This window comes from Myxocyprinus asiaticus, chromosome 31 (assembly GCF_019703515.2).
Source record: "Myxocyprinus asiaticus isolate MX2 ecotype Aquarium Trade chromosome 31, UBuf_Myxa_2, whole genome shotgun sequence".
NCBI lineage: Eukaryota > Metazoa > Chordata > Actinopteri > Cypriniformes > Catostomidae > Myxocyprinus > Myxocyprinus asiaticus.
In genome coordinates, this window is record NC_059374.1 from 2,917,907 (window position 1) to 2,944,789 (window position 26,883).

At 35.5% G+C, this 26,883-nt stretch overlaps 1 protein-coding gene across 4 annotated transcripts; it reads left to right on the plus strand.

The window, feature by feature from the left end:
- Positions 1-228: 228 nt before the first annotated feature.
- LOC127422289 (protein NipSnap homolog 2-like) lies at positions 229-26,550 on the plus strand. Of its 4 annotated transcripts, none has more exons than XM_051665711.1 (11): positions 1,280-2,790; positions 4,146-4,406; positions 4,953-5,092; positions 5,195-5,240; positions 8,452-8,546; positions 9,135-9,205; positions 21,120-21,260; positions 21,547-21,578; positions 21,993-22,087; positions 24,710-24,793; positions 24,889-26,550. In XM_051665711.1, exons 2-11 carry the CDS (start codon positions 4,318-4,320, stop codon positions 24,951-24,953), a joined length of 858 nt encoding a protein of 285 aa, XP_051521671.1. In that variant the 5' UTR covers positions 1,280-2,790; positions 4,146-4,317; the 3' UTR covers positions 24,954-26,550. The 4 variants fall into 4 exon arrangements, with proteins under 4 accessions (XP_051521672.1, XP_051521671.1, XP_051521670.1 ...); XM_051665710.1 differs by lacking the exon at positions 1,280-2,790 and adding an exon at positions 2,868-2,887; XM_051665709.1 differs by lacking the exon at positions 1,280-2,790 and having other exon boundaries at positions 3,495-4,406.
- The last annotated feature ends 333 nt before the right edge of the window (positions 26,551-26,883 follow it).

The window sequence follows — 26,883 nt, forward strand, 5'->3', positions numbered from 1 at the left end:
GTGTGTGTGTGTGTGTGTTTGTTGTTGTTGACCCGCAGCATATTCTGAAAAATTATTTTGTGTCCCATGGCAAAGAAAATATAAATTGAATAATTAATAAATGATTAAACAAGTACAGAATTTTTATTTATTTTATAACATTTTAAAGTTAAGTCTTGGTTAAAGTGATATAATCCTTTAAAGCAGATATGTATGAAACCATTACAATGTCATATTAGGTAAGTGCATCAAATGTGTAAAAGAAATGTCAATGCATTTGCCATTTAACTAATCTTATTAATTATAAATACAATACAATTAACTGATTAATTCCAAGAGTTCAACACTGAGTTCAATCAGTACAGGTAAGCATTTGTACATTTCTAAAGGTGTTAATACGTAAAAAGATTACGTTTTAAATGCTGTCAATACGGCAGTATTGTACGTTTTAGTGTTAATGCAAACATAAGCAAATGTACGTTGGCTAAAACCACACTTTACGTAAGAATACATATGAATTCTCATGAGATCATGTTGTGGTTTTATACTAATTACGTCAGGGGGACAAACTTGAGTCAACAAAAAAGAAAACATACTACTTCAAATTTAGTGCCATTGTTCTGGAAGACAGTGAGATTTAACCAACTGAACTGACATTAAGAAAAAGTCAGTTACTAAATTGTTATCCATCCATCCATCCATCTTCTAAAGCTGCTTGTCCTATATAGGGTTGCGGGTAGTGCTGGAGCCTATCCCAGCTTACTAAAATTGTATTTTCCATAAAAAAGTAACATAATTAGCTACTCTTGTTAGAAAAAATGCAATATTGTAATGTTACTTTTTACAAGTAATTGTTATGGGTTAGATCAAGTTGAGGTAACAATCGCAGTTTACCACTTTTCTCAATGTGGCGTAAATTATTCTAAGTTCAGTCATGAAAGTCTATATGGCACAATGTTGATTTGTCCTTTAACATGTAATCTGTTAGCCAATCAACATGCATACTCTCTCTGTCTATAAAATGTCATATAAATCGCAGGTACGTTTCATCGTCGTGCACTACGAGTGTATTTTTCTCTAAAAAAACTGTGCTGAAGCAGCAATGCAAGCAAATCTAATCTGCCAAGACCAAACCTAACAACTTGTCATATCCAGTATAACACCTTAAATTTTTTTCAGAGAGTTGTCATGACTGAACTTAAATTCTACATGTGTTGGACTTGATACTGGTCAGACATGATATCAGAAAAGGACAGTAGAGTGCCTCCTCTGCCTGCAGAGAAATCCTCACGTAGTAAAATGTAGATCCCCTCACAGGACATGCAGTCAGGACTATGGCACATCTGGAAACATATTCAGCATGAGTGATGTTCTGCACTCTTTATATTTAGTCTATTAGTCGTGATCATCATTGTGTTCTTGTGATGCTAGATTTGTTTTCCCGGTGGATATTGCGATGAATGACTGCAGTGGCTGTAATGGTTGCTAAAACACTGTTGCAGGAAGTCCTCCACTCGCTGTGAAATATCCAGACTAGACTGATAGTGTTCATGGGACACATTTCACTGGCAAAACTTTTAAAATTGCAATGAAACAGCTGGGTATAAAGCACAAACTCGCATTGCTCAAAGTAGGAGGCAGCTGAGACACAAAATGAATGTCTGAAGACTTTACAGAGAGCTCTTGTTGAGAAACATGGAGCAGGATGGACCCCCCATTTAATCAGTGTTTCACCAGAAGTACTGGATCACAAAATAGTGCCAGATTTTTTTCTTGTTGAGGCTTTTTATCATTTCATTTGTAAAGGTTACTGCTGAACTTTCAAAAAAATAAAAAAAAAAAATTAAAAAAGTACCAGGACTGTAACCACCATAGACAATGATACCATCGTAGAGGATGCACTTCCCCCAGATTACTGGTCGGCAAATATGGTTAAAAAAAAAACAATTACTGCATTTTCTCTTCTGTAACATGCCTGTCGGGGATCAAGACAAACCCTGGGCTCCTCATTTCACCTACAAGCACTGCAAAAAACTCTAGAAGATAAGATGGACAATTATTGCTCGGAATGTTATGTTACAACATTTTTTAATTTTTAAAATTGTAAAAAAAAAAATAAAAAGTTTTAATGTTTTACAATTTTCAATGTTATTGAAAAAATATATCATATATGAAAAATGTTTTTTGTAGGATGGTACAGAGGGGAAAAGAGAGCCATGAAGTTCGCTGTCCCAAGAATTTGGCGGGAACCCACTGACCACTCAAGCAACTGCTACTTCTGCATGGTGGACCCTTCCAAATGTCGGACTGGCAAGAATGCACCTGCTATCACGTATCTGGACCTTCCTTCATCCATCGCCCCGGTGCCACACTGCTATGAGCTCCCCGTACCCACTCCTCCGGAGAGAGAACAGCCGTCTTTAGAAGAGAGCAGCAAGTCAGAGAGCGAGGAAGATGTTGCAGATCAAGATGACAATTTCAGAGGTGGAGCTGAGGAGAGAAACCCATACTACCCCAACCAAAAAGACCTCAACAACTTGATTAGAGATCTTGGTCTCACCAAGTCCAATGCTGAGCTTTTGACGTCTAGGCTCAAGCAGTGGAACTTGTTGGATGAAAGTGTGCAAGTCACAGATCAGAGGAAGCGTCACCAACCTTTTTCCAGCTTCTTCACCTGTCAAGATGGGCTCTGCTTCTGCCATAATGTGACCAGTCTATTCGAGGCAATCGGAATTGCCTGTAACCAGAATGAGTGGCGCCTCTTCATAGACAGCTCATCCAGGAGCCTCAAAGCCGTGCTGCTTCATAATGGTAACAAGTACCCGTCTCTTCCCCTGGCTCACTCGGTGCACCTCAAAGAGGATTACAACAGCATCAAGACCTTGCTGGATGCCTTGAAATATGATGAGTACATTTGGGGGGCTGATTCGTGAAAGTGATTTACAGTATAATCATAAATCTTGAAAAATTACTGACTTCTAAATCTTTTGTAGTCATTTTTGTATTACTTTAGTATAAATACATGTTAATTTGGATTCATATGTTGTTTTTTTCTGACTTTATGTGAACGAAAAGACACAAATTCACCCGTTTTCTCATTGGAAATAGGTACATTTCAAAATATCACTGTCCTGGTCACAAAAACAAAGTTTATGGGGAATAATAGCCATTTTCTATACTTTTGAGGCATTAGCAATTAGGACATAACACTTACTACCCAGGAACAAAAATTGTGTTACATAATGAATGTGATTTTTACTGTCAATCATGTCATAAGTCATGGGGACACAATGGCACCATTTCATGAACCATAACAATTAAAAATAAAAATTACTTTTTTATTATAATTCTTAAATTAAAAGTAAATAAAGATATTAAATCAAATATTAAAATATTACTACATTAAAAAAAAAAAAAATATATATATATATATATATATATATATATATATATATATATATATATATTTTTTTTTTTTTTTTTTTTTTTACAAAGTTCTATTAATTTAATTCAAATATTTTAAATATAATACAAGCACAATTGATTTTCCACAATATTTTGCAACACCAAAAATTTCAGATTATATAAACACACTTTATTTAGTGCTGGTTAGCATCTTTACAAGGCCATTGTCTTGAAGTAAAAATGTTCTCATATTTAACCTGTAAATTATGTGTAGAGACCCCTAATTTTACTTAATAATTTTACATAACACATAATAATACCCCTTAGTACTTTTCAAATTCTATTGCTGGCAACTGTCAGATGTGTATTTAAAAATAGTTTTTTCCTTGTCATTTTTTTGCCCATTTTACCTTACAAAAATGGGTAAAGCGTTCATTAAGAAAATACAAATAACCTCTTCATAAGTGTTTCCTTAATGTATGGTTTTACCTATTTTTGTAAGGTAAAATGTCAGTGTCTGACTATTGTCAACCATTAAGCTGTTGAAAATATTACCACAAAAAATAAAAGTTGTAAGATTTCCAGTGGAGCCTGTATCACTTTTTGATATAGATCAACATACAGTTTGCTCTTTGACTTTGAAGTCACAATACAAAAATGTTGCTCTTGAAATGTGTTTTAAGATGGCAAAGTTCTTTTTAATTTAAGAAAAAGTCAAAACTAGACAATTCAACAGTAGCCTCTCCTTTTAAAATACAAAGGTGAAGTTCTGGCTCCATCTCCTGGCGGCTCTATGAATCGCATGCGATTGTGACGCCCTCTACCGGCAGTGCTTTGAATCGCTCGATGTTCCGGCGCCCTCTGCTGGCAGCTCCGTTGAACAGTCGAAGCTGAACCCTTTGCTTCCTGCAGTGCGTCTGCTATCAGTGGAAGATGGCGACCAGAGTCCTTCAGAGCGGTTGCTCCGGCCTTTATCAGGCTACAAACACCGCCCGGACGAAAGGACATACTGCTGTTATCAGGTCGGCCGGTTTTATCTAAATAACATGTTGTAAAGCTGCGCCGACACTGCATTAATAAAGCATTAGTGCGCAGGGTCAGTGCTGCAATGCTGTATGTGAGATTATGAATGCATTAGTGCATTAATAAAAGCAAAGCAAGAACACGTTTACTAATGAATACATTTTGTCTGCTTAACCAGTTAAAATAGTTCATTTAAACACTGTAACGTGAAGCACAGACCAGTGTAAACATCTTATGTTCTCAAGGTCATAATTAATCGATGAATCATTCCATTATAAAAGTGTTGTTATGATAAAGAAAATATTAAAGTATTTCATTTCTGCATTGTTAATTAAAGCTTATGAGAGTTCTCTTATATGCCCTGATGTTGAACTGTCATGTTCACATCATGTCCTCTGACACTCAACAACACTGACTACAAACACTCTTGCAATGTCAGTTGCTGTTGTAAAATGTTCTGTCATTGTGTCTATACGTATATAAGTAAGTCTATGCCTACAGTATAAGGTATGATGTGACATAATGTGTTTATTGTCTTGTTTCAGGGCTCTGTCAGCATCTAGTAATCGAACTCGAGAAGACAGCTGGTTTAAATCTCTATTTGTTCGAAAGGTGGACCCTAGAAAGGACGCTCACTCCCATCTGTTAGCCAAGAAAGAGGATAACAACTTATATAAAATACAATGTAAGTCATATCGACCATTTGTCCTCGGCTAGATAGTATAATGTCAAAATAAGGTCACGAAGAGGTCCATTTGTTTACTGATTCAGCTTACTTGTGTTTTAGTTCACAATGTGAAACCTGAATGTCTCGAGGCGTACAACAAACTCTGGTAAGTCAAAGTTCTGCCACATGGATGAAAAATGTTTGCCGTTAATTACACAAAGCGAGCTGTTTTTAACGTGCGAGTCCCTCGAGTCTGAACTGATTTGACTGCAGCAGTTTGTGAAGTTCAAATGAAATGTCCTGCTTTCTATTCCTGTCTGTGATTGGCAGCAGCATTGAGAGGAATCTTCTAAAGGCCATTCCTCAAGTGTTTACTGCCCTGTGACATGTTGCGCAATGCGATCGTGAAGACTTCAATAAGACAGATTGTAGACACTAAGGATGCATAGATTCTATTGAAGTATTTAGACACTTAAAGGGATACTTCACCCAAAAATGATCTTTACTCACAGTGTGTATGACTTTCTTTCTTCAGCAGAACACACTTGAAGAATAATAGTAAAATATCTCAGTTCAGTAGGTCCTTAAAATGCAAGTGAATGGTGATCTGACTTTTGAAGCTCGAAAAATCAGAGACAGTCAGCATAAACGTCATCCGTATGACTCCAGCGGTTAAATGAATGTCTTATAAAGCAATATGATCGCTCTTGTTGCGAAAGACTATCAATATTTAAGTACTTTTTAACTATAAATCTTTGCTTTGGTCAGCAGCAGTATGCGCATTCATGAGAGGGTGGAGTTCACACGGTATTCACGTTGGGATGTAATGACACGTTCTTTTGTCTCGGTTGAGACATCCAGGATGAACACGCCCCATTAGCTTAGTTTCCATCCAGTTTTCGTGCTATTTTGTTATCGACAAAGTGAAAATGCATTAAAAAAAATGTGGGAAATTTGCCATCTTCTACCTGTTTCCATTCAAATGGCCTTTTATTGATAAAAACGGTGTGCGTGATGATGTCATGCCTAAAAAAAAAAACACTTTGTCGCATAAGTTTTGGTTTATCGCGAAAGAAATCTGCCCTTAAGCCGTTTCTATACAGAAATGTGTGTTTATCGCTAATTGTGTACCTTTCATCTCCCTAATCTTTTTTCCTCCAAAGTTTTGGTAAAATGGGGAGAGTTTTGAGACAATTCATTGAAATTAACCAGCATACTGTCATTTTAATTTCACAGATAAACGCAATCAGAAAACGAGGAATTGCAATCAAAAGGGAGCAGTTGCCCTTCTGATAGGACTGTAATATTGGTCCTGATGTTGTGCCTATCGTAGGTTGCCATCGGTTCCGACCCAAAAGCGAATCGTCACGGCCCTGTTCAAGCTGGCAACCTGCACCAAGTAGTGGGGGAAACTTTCAGTCTTAGTATAAGGAGCATCCATCCATGTGTATATGCTGTGTGTACAGCTATTAAAGAAAAACTGATGTGGTTTTTGAAACAATTTACATTTTCTGAAGAAGCTCAGCAAATGTGATCCGAGGTAAAGAGGGTTAGATTGAAAATATTTAAACATTTTAAAAGGTTCAAAAGCTCGTTTTCTGAAAGTGAACTCTGCACTGGACAAATAGTTCAGATAATTTATAGTCTTGAAGTGTAGAAAATGTCATTCAGACGACTTTATTCATCTACAGAACAGGGTACGGCTAATTTAAGTTTGTGTAAAGAAAAGGCATATATAGGTCTAAACATATAATATACTAGCATTGTGTGCACAGAAATATGTTTTTTGTATTTTGGTGTAATTCCATGACTGCCGTCTATTATTTTGAATGGTGTGGAAAAGTAACTTTAATAAATAAACGGATGGATTAAATTAATCACAAACAGTGACCATTAATTTGTTCTCCGTTCACTTGTCCATGTGCATGATACGAGATATTTGTGTTGGTACTCCTGGAAGTGACATGTTTGCAGTGATCGGATCTTTATGCCGTTCAGATCAATCCATAATCACGTACAATAAATTGGCTTTCAAGGATGTATACCGTCGTCATGATTAACACAGGTTAACGATTGGGGTAAATTCTGTCATGTGACACTATATTTTTGTGTTAATGCCAATTTCCTCGACAAAAAGTGTTTCCAAACCAGTTTTTCATAACATTTGATTGATTGCGTTTCCATCAGCTTAATTTTGATGCGCTAAAACTTTTTTCACAAAACATCCTTGGATGGAAATGTAGTTATTGTGAGTAAACATACAGATACAAATACAGATCTACACAAAACCAACAGAGCTTATGTACAGCGTTCCTCCTGCTCAGTTGTAAACAGCACCACTCTTCCGGGTGTGTCACACGTGCTTCTGTTCTCACGTGAACATGCCAACGTGATTACATCACATGTACTGCTGCTGACCGGAAGAGATGATTTATAGTTAAAAAAAAATCTTAAATATTGATATTTGTTTGCAAGAAAAGGTGATCGTTTTGCTTAAAAATACATTGATTTAACCAGTGGAGTCATATAGATGACGTTTATGCTGACTGCCTGTTCTTTTTGGAGCTTCAAATGTCGGATCACCATCCACTTGCATTTTAAGGACCTACTGAGCAAAGATATTTTACTATTTTTCTTCAAATGTGTTCGGCTGAAGAAAGAAAGGCATACACACCTGGGATGTAATGAGGGTGAGTAAATGATGAGGGAATTTCCCTTTAAGTCATCAGGATTTTTGGTTCATTTTCCTGGAAGAGACACACTGTACATTTTAAAAGTGAATTTTGTCCATGTTTAGAAGTAGCATATAGATGGATTAAAAACCACAACACTCATAGGTGCACTCAGTAACTTCTGTATCATCTTGGACTTACACTGACACCTAGTGGCTTGGATGCAGCATCATTTAAAATCAATAGTTTTCAGTTTCAGATGTCATTGTAGAAATGTAGTATTCACAGTCAGCCATGATTGCTTTAATCACTGAGTGAAAGTGTCCAATAACAGGACAGTTACTGAGATTAAGTGAGTAGTATTCAGCTGGTCATGTGATTCTAACATGGCAGCCCCCATGTGCGGACCCACTCTATGTAGAATAAAACAGCTTTTATAATGTCACTGATATGACTGGAGTCTTCATTTTAATGTGAGTGCTCATGATTTTATACATATATTGCAAAATTACAATTCATGTCTTTAGGAGTTAAACTTTTTTAATGAGGAAAAAATTACTGAGTGCACTTTTAACACTGAATAAATGTTTGTGTGTAGTCCATATGAAAGTGGTTTGGTTCTGCTTCACATTTCATAGTTCATGCATATCTTTCACTACACTATTTTACAACAATAAATACTGAAAACAATTACTGTGTCCACAGTGATGAGGTGTTGCCATCCATCCATAATGATAAGCATTACCCGTGTGAGCTGGTGGGCACATGGAATACCTGGTATGGAGAACAAGACCAGGCTGGTAGGACACATCACATAGAAATATTTCAGTAAACACAGACATAAATGTCTCATATCTGTCTTTAGCTTTTCCTAATCAGCTTATTCAGTTTTGTGTTGTTGGATGAATGTATCTGCATGCTGTTATTAAACAAAAGTCTGCATTTAAATGTAAAGATTATTTACTCACCTTCATGTTGTTCTAAACCTGTATGTGGTTGTGGAACACAGAGTGCAAAAAAAAAAAAAAAAAATCATGCAGCAGCATTTCATATTTTGTGACCATGTCTTTCAAGCTCCTAAAAGGTCTGCTAAAACCTTTTTTTGCTAAAAAAAAATGTTTTATTCTTTTTGTAAGGAACAGAGAAGTCGTTATTCACTTAAAATCTTCTCCTAGGACATGAGTGTGAGTAAATAATGCCAGACAGAACTATTCCTTTAAATAACGCTTTAATAACTGCATTTAAATGATATAAATAAATGTTCTGTCTGTAAAGGTTTTGAGAGCTCTGTCACTAATGGGTTAAAAAAAATCAACAAGATATTGTATTTTTATATCTGTATGTTAGTGCTGATGGACTGTAATATTTGTATGTGGTTGACTATATAGTGCACTTGTGGCGGTACAGAGGAGGATATCCAGCTCTCACTGAAGTCATGGGTAAACTGAGGAAAAACCAGGTACGATTTATTTTGCTCTTGGATACACTCATGTTGTTCCAAACCCATATGACTTTCTTTCTTCCGTGGAACACAAAAGGAGATTTTAGGCAGAATGACAGCATCAGTCACCATTCCCTTTCATTTTATGGAAAAAAAGATGCAGTGACAGTGAAAGTCATCTTTTGAGCGTGTTGTGAACATACACCAAGAATTGCAGGACATTTATGTTTATATTAATAATTACATTGTTACTAGTGCAAATATCCATTCCTGATATCAACCATTGATATCTGTAAATTAATTTGAACACATTAAATTCAGTATCTCAGATGTCTGGAAATGGATTTCAAAGAGAAACTAAAGATAACTTAAGAGGCTTTCTTACCAGGTACAATGGCATTACAGATATCTGAAATTAACATTGCAACTATAGTGAAAGCCAAATTACAGATATCAAAAATGAGCATTTTTACTAGTTGTAATTCAGTTGTTGATATAAGGAATGGAGATTTGCTCAAGTAACAATGTAATTATTATTTTTACTAGTAAGAAGTACATTGCTGAAATGTATATTTGTAATTCCAACTAGTATGAAATTAATTACAGATATCTGTAATTGCATTTTGAACAGGAATGAATGACAGATCATTGCGAAATTTTACTAGTAAAAATGCAGTTACAGATATGAATAATTACGACTTTTACTAGTTAAAATGTTTATTTTTGATATCAAGAATGGACATTTCTGTAAGTAATAATAAAAAAAATTATATCAAGAATTAACGTTTTTACTAATGCAAACTTATTCGCTAAAATAAGGAATTAGCATTTTTACTAGTAAAAATGTAATTATTGATATCTATAATTCATATCCTGCATGGGGTTAAATGTCGAAAGGGCATGCGATAGTACATTTACATTTACTATTCACAGTCAATATGAATAAGACATCTCATATACTAGTGTTATGTAAAATAGATAAAAACATATACTTTGTTGATTTGAAGTTGCACTCAGTAATTTTAACTCCTAAAGACATGAATTGTAATTTTGCAATATATGTATAAAATCATGATCACTCACATTAAAATGAAGACTCCAGTCATATCAGTAACCTTATAAAAACTGTTTTGTTCTACATGGAGAGGGTCCACACATGGGGGCTGCCATGTTAGAATCACATGACCAGCCGAATACTACTCACTTAATTTCAGTAACCGTCCTGTTATTGGACACTTTCACTCAGTGATTAAAGTAATCATGGCTGACTGTGAATACTACATTTCTACAATGGCATCTGAAACTGAAAATTATTTTGTTTAATTTATGCTGCATCCAAGCCGCTAGGTGTCAGTGTAAGTGCAAGATGACACAAAGACAAAAGTTACTGAGTGCACCTTTAAGACTGTGTTAAGAGTCATTCAGCATTGTTCTTTATCTTATAAAAACCTTTAATCAACACAGTTAAGACATTTCACACTCATCACTGTGATTTCAAGAGTTTTAACAAATTGTATTATGTTGAATAGTTAAAAAGTTGGTTGATTAAATATCATTTGCAATTTGATCAATAAAGCTTATCACCTCGCAGTTAATCAGTTTGGAATAAATAATGGAATATGACACAGTCATCAAATCAGCCCATGTCGGCAGGTGGCACAACTGTATTTACACTGAATAATGAAATGTACTGGCTACTCCTAGAAAATGTTACACAAAAGATATCCATTCCTTACATTTTATTATTGGCCTTTTTGGGACAGGATATGTTAGAGTGACAGGAAAGTACTGGGGAAAAAGTACCATTCTTCTTGGTGCTGCTGTGCCACGACTCTGACTATATTTAATATTTAAACAAATGAAAAATACTATAATTTACTATTCATAAAGTTTGCTAATTTTATCCCAAAATTAAGAAGGTTCTAGAGGTTCTAAAGGTTCTTTAGAGCTATCAGTCAAAAAATATTTATCAAATTAATTACATGGTGTGCCAATTAATTAATCGCAATTAATCACATATATAAATAGCTGAAAAAGCCCCTCAAATAACAATAATTCAATATATAATGATGAAATAATTATAAATAGTTATATTTAAATAATTACAAATAATATATATATATATATAATAAAAAAACAATATATTCAGATAATTAAAATGCATCACATTATTGTGGCAGAGGAGTTAAGCATTGATAAGACTATACAAAAAGTGTCTTTAGAATCCAGTGTATGGTTTATTTGTATATTATTGAACATAAGCCCATCATTGGCCTACAGTTCACAGCAATCCATTTTGCAATTTAATTTGTCAGTCATTCAGAGATTTATTATTAGGGGTTGTTTAAGGATGTGTCAATGTACACCTGCGTCAGACGGATGCTTTTGGAGCGTCTCACTTTGGTTGCGTCGCATTATAAACTTACCATTTTAGGTCACTGTATGGCAAGCCGAATTCACTTTTATTCAATTGCAGGATATGAATTGTTGATATCAATAATTACACTTCCACTGTAAAAACGTGAATTCTTGATATAAAAAATGACATCACTCGCAGAAATCACCTTTTTTATATCAAAAATGGAATTTCAACTAGTAAAAAACATAAATCTTGATGTCTGTAACTGAATTCTTACGTGTTAAAAAGGAATTGTTACATGTTGAAATGTAATTTTTACTAGTTAAAATGGTCATTTCAGATATCATAAATTCCTTTTTGGATATGTGCATAATAATGAGGAGTACTTACGAGTTCCTTACGTACCTTATGAATATTTAAAAAAGAAAGGTGTGGAACCTGGCAGGGGATACGCAAGCAGAAAAGAGAACCGCTAATTCATCCCCACGATCTGTTTCCTCTGTCCTTTATAAACCACACTTTCATTTTTCACATCAACACCACAAGGTGTATATTATTTTTATATGTAATAACATTGTATGATTTTGTAAAGTGTATCTAGATATGTCCATCTGCAGAGCCTCAGCAGTCTCAGGACCAATGCAGTGTTAGTGCCATCTGTAGTTTGGAGCATCATTTCTTACGTTTGTTTGCTTTTTTTAGATTTAAAATGTGCTGTTTTACATCGATTTTGATTTGATTACTATCTAAAACATTTAATGGTAGCCTTTTCAACACTTTTCAAAAGGTTCCATGTGTAGTTAATGCAGTAGGTTTCATGAATTAACAAAGAACATGTTTTTTAACATAATTTATTAATCTCTGTTAATGTTAATGGATTAAACATTGTTCTTTGTTCATTTATATTTTATGAACTAATGTTAACATTTACAACTTCTATAATTTTAAAAATATTTTAGTAAGTGTTGAAATTAACATTAACCAAGATTAACAAATGCTGTTACAGTATTGCTCATTGTTTTTCAAGTTAACAAATGAAACTTTATTGTAAGATGTTACCCATTTGACTATATTATATGTGATCATTTGATTTCCTTCCTGTTCATAAAGTTACAAAGAGTACTTAAAAAAGACACAAAGAATGGGCATTTAATGTCATATGTATTTCATCATATCAAATTCAAAATAAACATTCAGTTACAAAGTCTAACAAAACATGTACACTACAAAATAAAATAAAAATCAATTACATCATTGATAAGAAATTGAAATAATAATAAATTAAACTAAAATAATTATTTAAACAACAAAAGCTTGAGTGATTCAAAACCAAATCATTTTTAAAAAACACAACCCGATCGACAATCGAACTGTTTCCAGAATACTGTTTGTTATGAAATACATGTATACAGATCCAGTAGTTAGCAGATAAATACTTAGCTTAATAAAGTAATTGTTTACCAGAAATGCTAGATTTAATAAAACTTTACATAGACAACAACTTACCGTGCTCTCCGGCATGATTGTTCTGTCATTAGCTCCACCCGTAACATCAGTCCGGAGACTGCGGGCCTGAAACTGCTGTGACTTAAGGCCGATTTATACTTCTGTGTCAAACCTACAGCTCTGTGGCTCAGCAGATGGATATTATTGTGTCTAATGTATCTGTGTGCTCTTGATAAATGTATGAAAATGTGTTCCATCGCTTTGCATAAAATCGTAGGCTAAATTAATTTTTGGATATTAGGAACAAAGAGGAGTAGATATAAAAATCAAACAAACATATTACTATGTACGTGAACTTGATTGAGCTCACCTGGGCCTCGTTTCCCAATAACGATTGATCTTAGTGATAAAGAGCGTTTTCTACGAGTGATTTTATGAACGTTCATTATTTCTTACATTCCTTTCCCAAAACTGCACTTATCATGAACAGATGCGCTTAAGTGATACTTAAGAGACAGTGTCCATGAATGCAAAGTGCTGAAATGTGACCGTATAGTGCTGCTCGTCATTGTAACTTTATTATATTTGTGTGTAACTTTACAATCATTTGTAATTTGCCTTGCTAATATTTCTTTACAATATTTGACCTAATTAACTACATATTTACATATTGTTTAAAGGGGTCATGAATTGGAAAATCAAACTTACCATGATATCTTGACATATAAGAGTTCATAGCACTATAAAAACATACTGTAAATTTCAGAACCGAAAACTTCTTCATTAGTCCAAAAAAAGGCTTTATTGAAATCAAGGTGCCAAAACGATTCGTTCTCTACTTCCTCCTCACTAATAAGTCATAGTGAGGTTTTACATCAGAACAGGCCAGCCTCAGCATAAACAGATCAACACCTACTTTATCATTGACACTGCTTAGGCCCGCCCACCGGTCTTGTGGTTAGAGTAGAGCGGTGAGATTATTTTTGGAGCAACAGGAGGTGTCACGATGGCCACGAAGATATCAAGACGTTGTGCAGTGCCAGGTTGTGGGAAACAAGATTTCTTGCATTTGCTTCCCAAGGATCCCAACATTAAGAAAGAGTGGTTGACGTTTATTTTTAATGAAGTCCCGGATCACGTCGGTAAGAACATGTTTGTTTGCTCGCTTCATTTTACTGGTTATTCTTTTACAAATAAGACACAGTTGCACGGTAAGTGTATCCTTTGACAGTTATAAATATGATAGCACCATGTATTTACACTTTATTTGGTACTGTCATGCGTTACTCAGCATTTGTAAAATGCCCCAACTATGTAACAAGATACACGCCGTTGTGTCGCATCTTGGTTTAAACAACAATAAAAGTAATACCTATTACACAAATAGACAAGTAAATTACAGTGATTACTTACCATGCTGTCACACACTGCAGTATCCGTGGTGTTTGTGGAGGGGGTTAATTCGGGATCAGACTCTGGCTCAAACATGTATGGATGAATTCCTCCGGTTGTCATTTTTTTAACCATCCGAAGTTTTCAAAACAACCCCACATGCGCGTAATGGCAGGGGCGTTTACACTTATCCTTACCCAATCACAGCAGTGGGCATTTACACTGAAGTCTTCAAGAACACATGCCCCAAAAAACTGAGCATTTGAATCAGAGGCACAAAACTGGATAGAAAATGACAAATTATTCCTAAATTATGACTACTTTTAATGAAAAAATCACACCAACATTATAAGTGAACCTCAAGGAACATTATAAAATAAAATAAAAATCCAATTCATGACACCTTTAACAATAAATTTGTGCAGAACAATCTATTTATTTTACACAGTCTGCTTCCATAATTAGGTGTGCATGTGTAATATTTAGTTTTCACAAATTTCTCTCGATATGAAAGCTTCCATGATTAGTGAAGACAGCGGAGGCCTTGTGTATGTGGTTCACTGTGTTATCATGCAGCGCAAACTAAGGAGATGTTTAGAAGATGCGCTTTAGGGACATTCACCAATAAAGCAGAGGTCTGCTCTTTACTCCCAAAATTGATAATGGTGACAGCAATGCTGCATGTGTTACACAACTTGTAGTGCTGGCGAGAGCACCTATAGGTGTCAAATAGGAAGAGGAGACAAGGATAATGAGGCAGTATATACTGATTTTTTTCTAGTCTCGGAATTTAATTTATAAAAGTTGTCTACATCAATCATGCCACCACTTTTCTGTTACCAACTAGTCCACACAAGGAATTTTTTTTGTTTACTTTTAATCTATTCATCCATTTATATAGACTCTTTTATTCAACTATTTTATGCATTTAAATTGTATCAGGTGTCATTTTGCGTCTGTGTGTGAAAAGTCTATGTGCTTACGATGTTCTTAGTGGTGCACGATTACGCCAGAGCACTCGTTATCTTGTACTTCTACTGACTCTGAAAAACACCAAAAGAAAGATGCCCAGGGTCCTGCTCATCTGCGTGAACGTACCTTAGGCATGCTGCAGGGAGGCATGAGGACTGCAGATGTGGCCAGGGCAATAAATTGCAATGTTCATACTGTGAGACACCTAAGACAGCGCTACAGGGAGACAGGAAGGACAGCTGATCATCCTCGCAGTGGCAGACCACGTGTAACAACACCTGCACAGGATCGGTACACCCAAATAACACACCTGCGGGACAGATACAGGATGGCAACAACAACTGCCCGAGTTACACCAGGAACACACAGTCCCTCCATCAGTGCTCAGACTGTCCGCAATAGGCTGAGAGAGGCTGGACTGAGGGCTTGTAGGCCTGTTGTAAGGCAGGTCTTTACCAGACATCACCGGCAACAACGTCACCTATGGGCACAAACCCACCTTCACTGGACCAGACAGGACTGGCAAAAAGTGCTCTTCACTGATGTTTTGTCTCATCAGGGGTGATGGTCGGACTCGTTTATCGTCGAAGGAATGAGCGTAACACCGAGGCCTGTATTTTGGAGCGGGATTGATTTGGAGGTGGAGGCTCCGTCATGGTCTGGGGCGGTGTGTCACAGCATCATCGGACTGAGCTTGTTGTCATTGCAGGCAATCTCAACGCTGTGTGTTACAGGGAAGACATCCTCCTCCCCTTCCTGCAGGCTCATCCTGACATGACCCTCCAGCATGACAATGCCACCAGCCACACTGCTCGTTTTGTGCATTATTTCCTGCAAGACAGGAATGTCAGTGCTCTGCCATGGCCAGCGAAGAGCCCGGATCTCAATTCCATTGAGCATGTCTGGGACCTGTTGGATCGGAGGGTGAGGGCTAGGGCCATTCCCCCCAGAAATGTCCGGGAACTTGCAAGTGCCTTGGTGGTAACATCTCACAGCAAGAACTGGCAAATCTGGTGCAGTCCATGAGGAGGAGATGCACTGCAGTACTTAATGCAGCTGGTGGCCACACCAGATACTGACTGTTACTTTTGATTTTGACCCCCCCTTTGTTCAGGGACACATTATTCCATTTCTGTTAGTCACATGTCTGTGAAACTTGTTCAGTTTATGTCCTAGTTGTTGAATCTTTTTATGTTCATACAAATATTTACACATGTTAATTTTGCTGAAAATAAAAGCAGTTGAAAGTGAGAGGACGTTTTTTTTTTTTTTTTGCTGAGTTTATATATATGATTTACACATTTCAATTTCATAACACAATAATTGAGTGAACTTTAGATAATATTAATAAAACTTACATTTACTAAAGTTATATTGATTTAGTATTGTTAAGGATTGCTAACTATAATGTTATGAAATTAAAATGCGTAATTATAAAAAGTATATATACAGCTCTGGAAAAAATTAAGAGACCACTCCAAATGTTTCTTAAATTAGCATCTCTACATGTATGGCAGCCATTCCATTCCAGTGTCTGTTGAATTCCTGCTTGAATTTTTGCGCCAGGAGTGGCAAAAACTCACCCAACAGCATTGTGAAAGACTGGTTGAGAGCATGCCAAGTTGCATGAAAGCTGTGATTGAAAATCAGGGTTATTCCACCAAATATTGATTTCTGAACTCTTCTTAAATTAAAACATTCGTATTGTGTTGTTTAAAAATGAATATGAACTTGTTTTCTTTGCATTATTCGAGGTCTGAAAACACTGCATCTTTTTTGTTATTTTGACCAGTTGTCATTTTCTGCAAATAAATGCTCTAAATGACAATATTTTTATTTGGAATTTGGGAGAAATGTTGTCATTACTTTATAGAATAAAACAAAAATATTCATTTTACTCAAACACATACCTATAAATGATAAATCCAGAGAAACTGATAATTTGGAGTGCTCCTTGAAACAATCACACCATTTTTTTCCAGAGCAGCCTGTATTTCTCCTGAAGTTACCTGTGGGTTTTTCTTTGTATCCTGAACAATTCTTCTGGCAGTTGTGGCTGAAATCTTTCTTGGTCTACCTGACCTTGGCTTGGTATCAAGAGATCCCCGAATTTTCCACTTCTTAATAAGTGATTGAACAGTACTGACTGGCATTTTCAAGGCTTTGGATATCTTTTTATATCCTTTTCCATCTTTATAAAGTTCCATTACCTTGTTACGCAGGTCATTTGACAGTTCTTTTCTGCTCCCCATGGCTCAGTATCTAGCCTGCTCAGTGCATCCACATGAGAGCTAACAAACTCATTGACTATTTATACATAGACACTAATTGCAATTTTAAAAGCCACAGGTGTGGGAAATTAAACTTTAATTGCCATTTAAACCTGTGTGTGTCACCTTGTGTGTCTGTAACAAGGCCAAACATTCAAGGGTATGTAAACTTTTGATCAGGGCCATTTGGGTGATTTCTGTTATCATTATGATTTAAAAAGGAGCCAAACAACTATGTGATGATAAATGGCTTCATATGATCACTATCCTTAAACAAAAGACAGTTTTTTTTCATGATCAGTCCTATTTTAAAAATCAATGCCAAAATTTCACAATTTCTGCCAGGGTATGCAAACTTTTGAGCACAACTGTAGTTTACAGTGAGTGGTAGTCCGGGACAATATTTAATTAAAATTAAGCCAAATATGCAGAGCGGTACCAACTGTTATTCTGGCTAAAAGGATTGAGGCAGTACAGAAGACGGCACGGGTTGGCCAATCAGATGAAAGGGGCGTTGCAGTGGCGCCCAATTATGCCAATCTAATATTGTTTTTATTTTTAACAGTAAACAAAAAAAGACAATTTTAAATTAATTCTCATTTTCCATTTCTTAAACAAAAATAAAAACTTCAAAAAAAAAAAACAAGCTGTTTTTCCCACATGGAAGGTCTCCCTCCATTTTTTAACCTGCTACTACTGGCGCCAAAAGGGGATTCATGGGAAAACCAGGTCTCATTAATATTCATAAACTCATTACCATAGCTATTTTTACCTGTTACAATTGTATTTCTAGATATCGATAATAATATTTTTAATAGTTAAAATCATATTTAAGATATCAGTAATTCACTAGTTGCAAAGGCTATTTTAGATATCATGGCAATAATTTTTACTAGTAGAGCTCCCTTTCCTGATATCAATAATGATATTGTTACTAGTAAAATTTTCATCAACAATTGAATTACAACTAGTGAAAATGGTAATTTTTTATATCAGTAAATTAATTTCAACATGTTACATTTGGTATTTCTGATATCTGGAAATTAATTTTAGATATCAGTAATGTGGAGCGTAATTAATGATATCTAAAAAGACTTTCTTACTAGTACAATTACATTACAGATTTCAGAAATGAAAATAGTCACTAGTGAAAACTGAATTACTGAATTACTACATTTTTATTAGTTGAAATTCAGTTGTTGATATCAAAAATTGCCATTTTCACTTGTAGAAATTACATTATTGATATCAAAAATTATATTTTTACTAGTAAGAAAATTATTGTTGATATGTGAAATTGGAATTTCAGCTTGTAAGAAACTAATTTTTTATATCAATAATTGCGTTTTGAATAGGAGTAAATAACAAATCTGTGTGAAATGTTACTAGTGAAAATTTAATTATAGATATAAAAAATTTGGAGTTTTACTAGTTGGAATCCCATTTTTGATATCAAGAATGTGATTTCTGCAAGTGATGATGAAATGTTTTTTATCAAGAATTCACATTTTTATTAGTGGAAATATAATTACTGATATCAACAATTGCCATTTCCACTAGTAAAAATGTCATTCTAACTAGTGAAAATGTAATTGTTGATATCAACAATTCATATCCTGCGAATTAATACAATTCGGCTTGCAACAGTATCAGAGATCATTGTGAAATTCAACTAGTGAAAATTAAATCACAGATATCAAGAATTATGATTTTTACAAGTTGAAATTCCATTTTTGATATGAAAAATTTGATTTCTGCGAGTAATGATGTCAATTCATGTTTTTACTAGTGGAAGTGTAATTATTGATATCAGCAATTGGCATTTCTACTAGTGAAAATTACATTCTTGATATCAAGAATTAGAATTTTAACTCTTGAAAATGTAATTGTTGATATCAACAATTTATATCCTGTGAGTGAATAAAAGCTAAAACGGCTTGCCCTATCACTGTGTCAAGTTAAACGTAGTGTAATACTTCGAAAAACATGTCTTGAGATCCCTAAATTCGGATTTGCACTCCGTCAAGCTGTGTTTTGAACACAAGAACATGTTCTTATCTTGTGTTGTTTGTAAGTGTGGTTTGTTCTTTGTATAAACTGCGTGTTGCCTATACAGCTGGAGTTTCACTTACTGCCCCCTGGAGAAAACAGGTGGTACTTCAAGATTGAATTGCTCAAGAATATTCCTTACTGTGGTCTGGGGACATGATTAATTGTGTTAATTTTATAACACGTTATTTTTTTATATAACTAATCACACTGAATTAATGCATTAAATCGACAGCCCTACTGGAAATTAAATAAAACTACACCAGACTGAAAATTACAAAATTAAATATTGCTATATTAATTTCTTCTGAAAGAGATTGCAGTTAAAAAGTAAACTTGTGCATAGATTTTGAGCCCTAAACACACATTTTGTTGCATTATAAATGAACACTTGAGTGATTTAGTGTTTTAAGTGATTTTAATTTTGAAATTGCTGAAAATGTACTCTTTAATGGTTTACCAGATCAGAAATAGGGCCATAATTTTAAGAAATCATTAAAGAGTGGGGCTGAGGAGGTCCTGGATAGCTCAGCAAGTAGAGACGCTGACTAACACACCTGGAGTCAGGGCGTGCTGAGTGACTCCAGTCAGGCTTCCTAAGCAACCAATTGGTCCGGTTGCTAGGGAGGGTAGAGTCACGTTGGGTTAACCTCCTCGTGGTCGCTATAATGTGGTTCTCGCTCTCGGTGGGGCACGTGGTGAGTTGTGCGTGGATGCTGTGGAGAATAGTGTGAAGCCTTCACACGTGCTAGGTCTCCACGGTAACGCGCTCAACAAGCCACGTGATAAGATTGACGGTCTCAGATGCGGAGGCAACTGAGATTCGTCCTCCGCCACCCGAATAGAGGCGAGTCACTACGCCACCATGAGGACTTAGAGCGCATTGAGAACTGGGCATTCCAAATTGGGGAGAAAAGGGGAGGAACCCCCCCTCCCCCCCAAAAAAAAGAAACCATTAAAGAGTACATTTTCAATGCAACAAAATCATGTTTCCATCCAACTTATGAATTTAATTTATGCAAAACATTTGAATATAGCAAAAACAATGTGAATAAAGTAACGTTTTCATCCCATGTGTTCAAGAGAACAAAACGTCACTTTTGGGGAATTCGGCGGAAAATAGAAATGAAAAAGGAATTTGAAGCCACTGTGGCTCTTTTATTAAATGTAATGAATTATTTGCCATTTGGAGCATGCAGACAAAACGCTCTGACAAACTTCATGCCTTTTTATCGAACAAAAAAATGTATCCACCTCAAACAAGCGTACAGGTTTTTTACTTTATATGCATGTTGGTGTTTCCATCCAGCAGTTTTTATGCAATATCCCAAAAATGTGCATACAAATTTGTGGATGGAAGCCCAGCTACAGACAGATGTGGTTGTTTATGCAGTTGTAAGGCAGTAGACTGTTGGGAATAATGTATGTGGTTTTCTCTATACAGGAATTCATGGATTACAGAAAAGAGAGAGGAAAGATGCTCCTCTCCCGCAGAAATCAGCTGCTGCTGGAGTTCAGTTTCTGGAATGAACCGGTTCCCAGAGACGGACCCAACATATATGAGCTGCGCTCCTACCAGCTCAGAGTGAGTGTCTGCATTTTAACTGTATGATTTCTCATGTTTCTTCAAATTTCAGGCCATTGGTAAACCAACCATGCAATCAAACAGCCACTTGGTTAGCATCTTTTCTCTGTCTTCTGTATGGGTTTCAAGCTATTGTTGGTGTTGTCGTAGTTTGGATCTCCTAGTGCAGTCATCCATCTGTATGACTAAAGTAGAGGAATATGAAATTGATGGGCTTTGTTAATACATTTTTTTCATTCACCAGCAGCTAAGATTTACAGTTGTTGCTTTTTGTGTTTTCTTGCAGCCTGGGACCATGATTGAATGGGGCAATTATTGGTAAGATTTGTGACCTGTTGTTATTACATACATCTAAAGAATCCATTTTTAGATGTATCCAGGAACATTTGTCATGTGACTCATCACTTGTCAGTGACAGCAGATACATTTTTTTTTTTTTTTTTAAACAATCACACTTTTAAGAGTCCCCCCAAAACAAACTGTCCGTGAAAAAAACATCTACAGTGATATAATGAAACACTATAATTTGGTTGGACATATAAAAACACATGGCCGTCAAGGGAGAAAAATGCTTTTTGCCATTATAATGGTGTTGTTATAGCATCTACCATTCCTAACCCTCTGGGTATGAGCAGCCCTTAATAATTTAGAAACATAACAGTTTTTAAAGACTTTTTGCTTAACAAATTCTAATGTCAGTATAACTAACTGATGATTAGAATTGTTCCTCAGGGCTCGAGCGATTGGCTACCGGCAGCACAACCGTGAGGCTGTTGGCGGGTTCTTCTCTCAGATTGGAAGCCTCTATATGGTGCATCACCTCTGGGGTAAGAGTGTCAACACATTACAAGTACTTAGTAGGAAACTGTTTAACCAAAGGGAAAAGACTTCATCGGTTTGTTGTAGTATCCTGATTTCATCAATAATCAAGTGTCAGAATCATTAGATGGTGGGAAAATGTAACTGGCTGGCTTTGATAAATGTGGCTCTATGTATTACATACACTATATGGCCAGAAGTGTCTGAACACCGGAAGATCACACCCATATGTGTTTGTCGAACATTTCATTTCTTCCACATTCTGGTTGTGCTTTTTTACTAGATGTTGAACATAGCTGCAGGGATTTGCTCCCATCCAAACTCATGAATGTTGGGTGATTTGGTGTGACTTGCATTCGACATTTTCATGTTCACTGGGTTTTGCAAAGACCCTTAGAGGACAGGGAGGGAATTTCTTTTCGGGATAGTTTTGCATTCCGTCACAATATTTTTTGTGTTCCCTTGAAATAAGTTGTGTGATCTTGAAATAAGTTTTGTGATTCCACTGAATAAGTTTTGTGTTCCCTCGCAATAAAATTTGTGCCCTTGTATTAAGTTTTGTGTTTCTTAGCAATAAGTTTTGCATTCCCTCACAATTCGTTGTGTTCCCACGCAATTAGCTGTGCTCCCTCGCAATACGTTTTGTGTTCCATCCCAATATAATTTGTACCCTCACAATATGTTTTGTGTTATCTTGCAATAAAATTTTTGTTCACTTGTAATAAGTTTTGGTTTCTTAGCAACATGTTTTGTGTTCCTTCACAATAAGTTTTGCATTCTCTCACAATGTGTGTTGTGTTCTTTAGAAATAAGTTTTGTTCCCTCATAAGTTTTGTGCTGCCTTGCAAAACGTTTTGTGTACCCTCGCAATACATTTTGTTTTCACTCGCAAAAAAACGTGTTCCCTTGCAATAAGTTGTGTTCCCTCACAATACAATTTGTTCCCTTGCATTAAGTTGTACTCCCTCGCAATAAAATTTGTGTTCCCTCACAATACGTTTTATTCCCTCTGTTGGAAACTCTCAGAGAAGACCAGGAGACTCGGGTAATGCTTCAGTAGGATTCTTTGTTGTAAAAGATCATGAGCGTCAGTCTATACATCAGAAGGTGCTGTCTCGCGCTGCAGTCATCAAGTCTAACTTAGGGAGGCAAACATTGTATTTTATAGGCATTCAGGGGGCAGTATTTCCAGGTGTTTACAAAGCATTCAGGATAAACCAGAGCATCCAATGGGTGAATAATCTGAATTCTACTAGCCCTAATATAATTAGCACAACTACATTACACAACTTCATTATCATAGAAATAAGGAAGGGTCCACACCTATATCAGTGCATTTACATTTGACTCAGACATTGATCAAATCATGAACCATGGCCACCAAGTCAAAGAATGGGACTGAGTAATCAAGAACCATCACAGGCAAAAAGAGGCTAGATCTAGTTAGCATGAGAAACATGTCTTCATTCACATATACTCTGTGCCAAGTGGAAAAACAATATGGCAATTGGGAGATAATCTCACAGTCACGATACCAAATACCTTAAAAGCCAAATACAGTGTACATCACCTTAGTTTTTCATGTGATGTTATATGAAAGACACTCAATAAGTTTTGAATTCTGTCCCAATACCTTCATCCAGTCAAACTATGATATTTATATATATATATATATATATATAACATAGCGCTTATGGTTGTGACCGTAAAGCTCTGTTTTGGTCTCGTCACTCCAAATTACAGTGTGCCAGAAGCTGTGAGGCGTGTCAAGTTGTTGTCGGGCATATTGTAACCGGCTTTTTTGTGGCATTAGTGCAGTAAAGGCTTCTTTCTGGCAACTCAACCATGCAGCTCATTTTTGTGCATGTATCGTCGTATTGTGCTCCTTGAAACAACCACACCGTCTTTTTCCAGAGCATCCTGTATTTCTCCTGAGGTTACCTGTGGGTTTTTCTTTGTATCTCGAACAATTCTTCTGGCAGTTGTGGCTGAAATCTTTCTTGGTCTACCTGACCTTGGCTTGGTATCAAGAGATTCCCGAATTTTCCACTTCTTAATAAGTGATTGAACAGTACTGACTGGCATTTTCAAGGCTTTGGATATCTTTTTATATCCTTTTCCATCTTTATAAAGTTCCATTACCTTGTTACGCAGGTCTTTTGACAGTTCTTTTCTGCTCCCCATGGCTCAGTATCTATCCTGCTCAGTGCATCCACATGAGAGCTAACAAACTCATTGACTATTTATACACAGACACTAATTGCAATTTAAAAAGACACAGGTGTGGGAAATTAACCTTTAATTGCCATTAAAACCTGTGTGTGTCACCTTGTGTGTCTGTAACAAGGCCAAACATTCAAGGGTATGTAAACTTTTGATCAGGGCCATTTGGGTGATTTCTGTTATCATTATGATTTAAAAAGGAGCCAAACAACTATGTGATGATAAATGGCTTCATATGATCACTATCCTTAAATAAAAGACAGTTTTTTTGCATGATCAGTCATATTTTCAAAATCAGTGCCAAAATTTCACAATTTCTGCCAGGGTATGCAAACTTTTGAGCACAACTGTATATGATTTTGAGGTGATTTGGTTTAGATCTTATTTAATTTGTCTGTTTATGGCAGCATACAAAGACCTGCAGTCCAGAGAGCATACGAGAAATGCTGCGTGGCAACAGGAGGGCTGGGATGAAGCCGTCTATTATACTGGTAAACACTTGTCATCATTCTGCCATCATCAAATACATTCAATACATTTAAAGTACATGGAAACCTTGCCTTTGAATCTCTTGTTGTGTTTTAAGTTCCCCTCATTCAGCACATGGAGTCCAGAATAATGATCCCGTTGAAGGCGTCACCACTGCAGTAATGAAGCCGACGACATCGTCACCGTTAAAGCTAGGGACCGGACCACGACATCGGACACTGCCGTGATCGGTTTCATTTTCATGATGCCAACCAAATTAATTTACAGAATGTTCGTTCTGATCTTAAAATTACCCAAAATTTGAACCAGCAAACTAAACTTAATTTGTGGCTATAACTGTTTTGTGTTGTGATATTTGTTTATTAATGATTTTTGTCTCTTCTGTATGCTTATCTAAAGTAAGATTTTATATAGTCACTATGGCAAGCCAAATTGACCTTTAATCATGTGCAGGATATATGACTTATTTCACTCTTGTTCAAAACAGAATTATAGATATCTATATTTTCTTACTAGTTGAAATGACAAATATACATATCAGCAATGTACTAGTAAAATATATTTAAAAAAAATTATCAATAGTTACATTAAGTGCAAATGTCCATTCCTATAATCAATCAATAATGAAATTACAACTAGTAAAAGTCTAATATCAGTAATATGGTTTTCACAAGTGGCAATCTTAATTTCAGATTCCTGTATTGTGATTGCAACCAGTAAGAATGCCTTTTAATATCCATAATTACTCTTCAAAATCCATTTCCAGATGTCTGATATACAGATGTTAAACTGAAAATAGCATTTTTGATATGAAGAATTGGTATTTCCATCAGTAATGAGTTACTTTTGATATTTAACTTTTAACTAGTGAAAACCTAATTACTAATATCAAAAAATTAGCTTTCTGATATTAGTCAGTAATACCATTACTGATTTGAAGTATTAGCATTTTAACTAGTGAAAATTGAATTGTAGTTTTCTATAATTCATAACCTGCACGAGATTAAATGTCAAAAGGGCTTGCCATATAGTCACAGCCTATTGGTAAGGTTTGAAAAACAAGCAAGTTTTAGTTGAAAGATCTGAAGGATATAAAAGTATTAAAATATATCTAATTGCCATAATATAAGAGTGCAACGTGTTATTTTTGCATCCTACAGTTCAGTAGACTATTCCTCTTGGATTTAACCTTTCAAATTTGCAAAATACGGCTTGGCTTTGTTGAATATTGTCAGAAAGCAAACGCACACTACTGAGAAAGCACTTTGAATGTGCTTGACGTTCACAGAGGCTAATTTATTCATATATATTTATTGCATATTTATTTGCTGTAAAAATAAATTGAGAGGAGAGAATTTCAGGTTTTAAAAACCAATTATGACAGCCAAATCTATGCTACATACTTAATGTACATTAAAAGATTCACCATACAAATGTACCATGTTTGTTAAGAAAAATATCCAAAAGATGCATTCAACCTCAGTATTTGTTTTGTATTTCTAATGCATCACTTTCTAAGTAGAAAATGTCTGCTTTTGAAATGCCATTTGATTTATTTTTTTGTCTTGTGTATTGTTTCAGGTTTATCCTGATTTGATCAGACTTGTATCTTACTAACTGATTTTGATTGTTTTCTCTGTGATTGTGACATGTCCCATTTACTGTCCACTTCTGCCTTGCAGAAGTAACTGACTAAAGGGCATTTGACAGCACAATATCTTTAAAACAAAATAAAAAAAAAAACTAACTATTCAATAAATCATGAATGATACATTCTGTTACATATATTTTGTCATTAAGGGTGACTTATGAAACCTGCCAAGAAAACTGTCATATTGTTTGCATAAAGAAAATGAAGCCTACACTTAGAACCATTGTGACATTATTTTCAGGACACCTAAACACATTTTACTCCCCAACTCTCATTACTGTAACACGTCTGGATGTTTTACTTTTACTACCCATTGTTTTCAATAGGACTACTAATAACCGTAACACAGTCATGTTTTGCTGTATTACTATAAAAATAAAAAAAGATGTTATTGTACAATTATTTCTTTAAATCAGCAAAAATGAAAGGCAGTAACAAGGC

Coding starts and splice junctions, on each gene's coding strand:
- LOC127422289 (XM_051665711.1), top strand. CDS start 4,318: ATGGCGACCAGAGTCCTTCAGAGCGGTTGCTCCGGCCTTTATCAGGCT. Junction 5,093..5,194: donor CAACTTATATAAAATACAAT/GTAAGTCATATC, acceptor CTTGTGTTTTAG/TTCACAATGTGAAACCTGAA. Junction 8,547..9,134: donor TGGAGAACAAGACCAGGCTG/GTAGGACACATC, acceptor TTGACTATATAG/TGCACTTGTGGCGGTACAGA.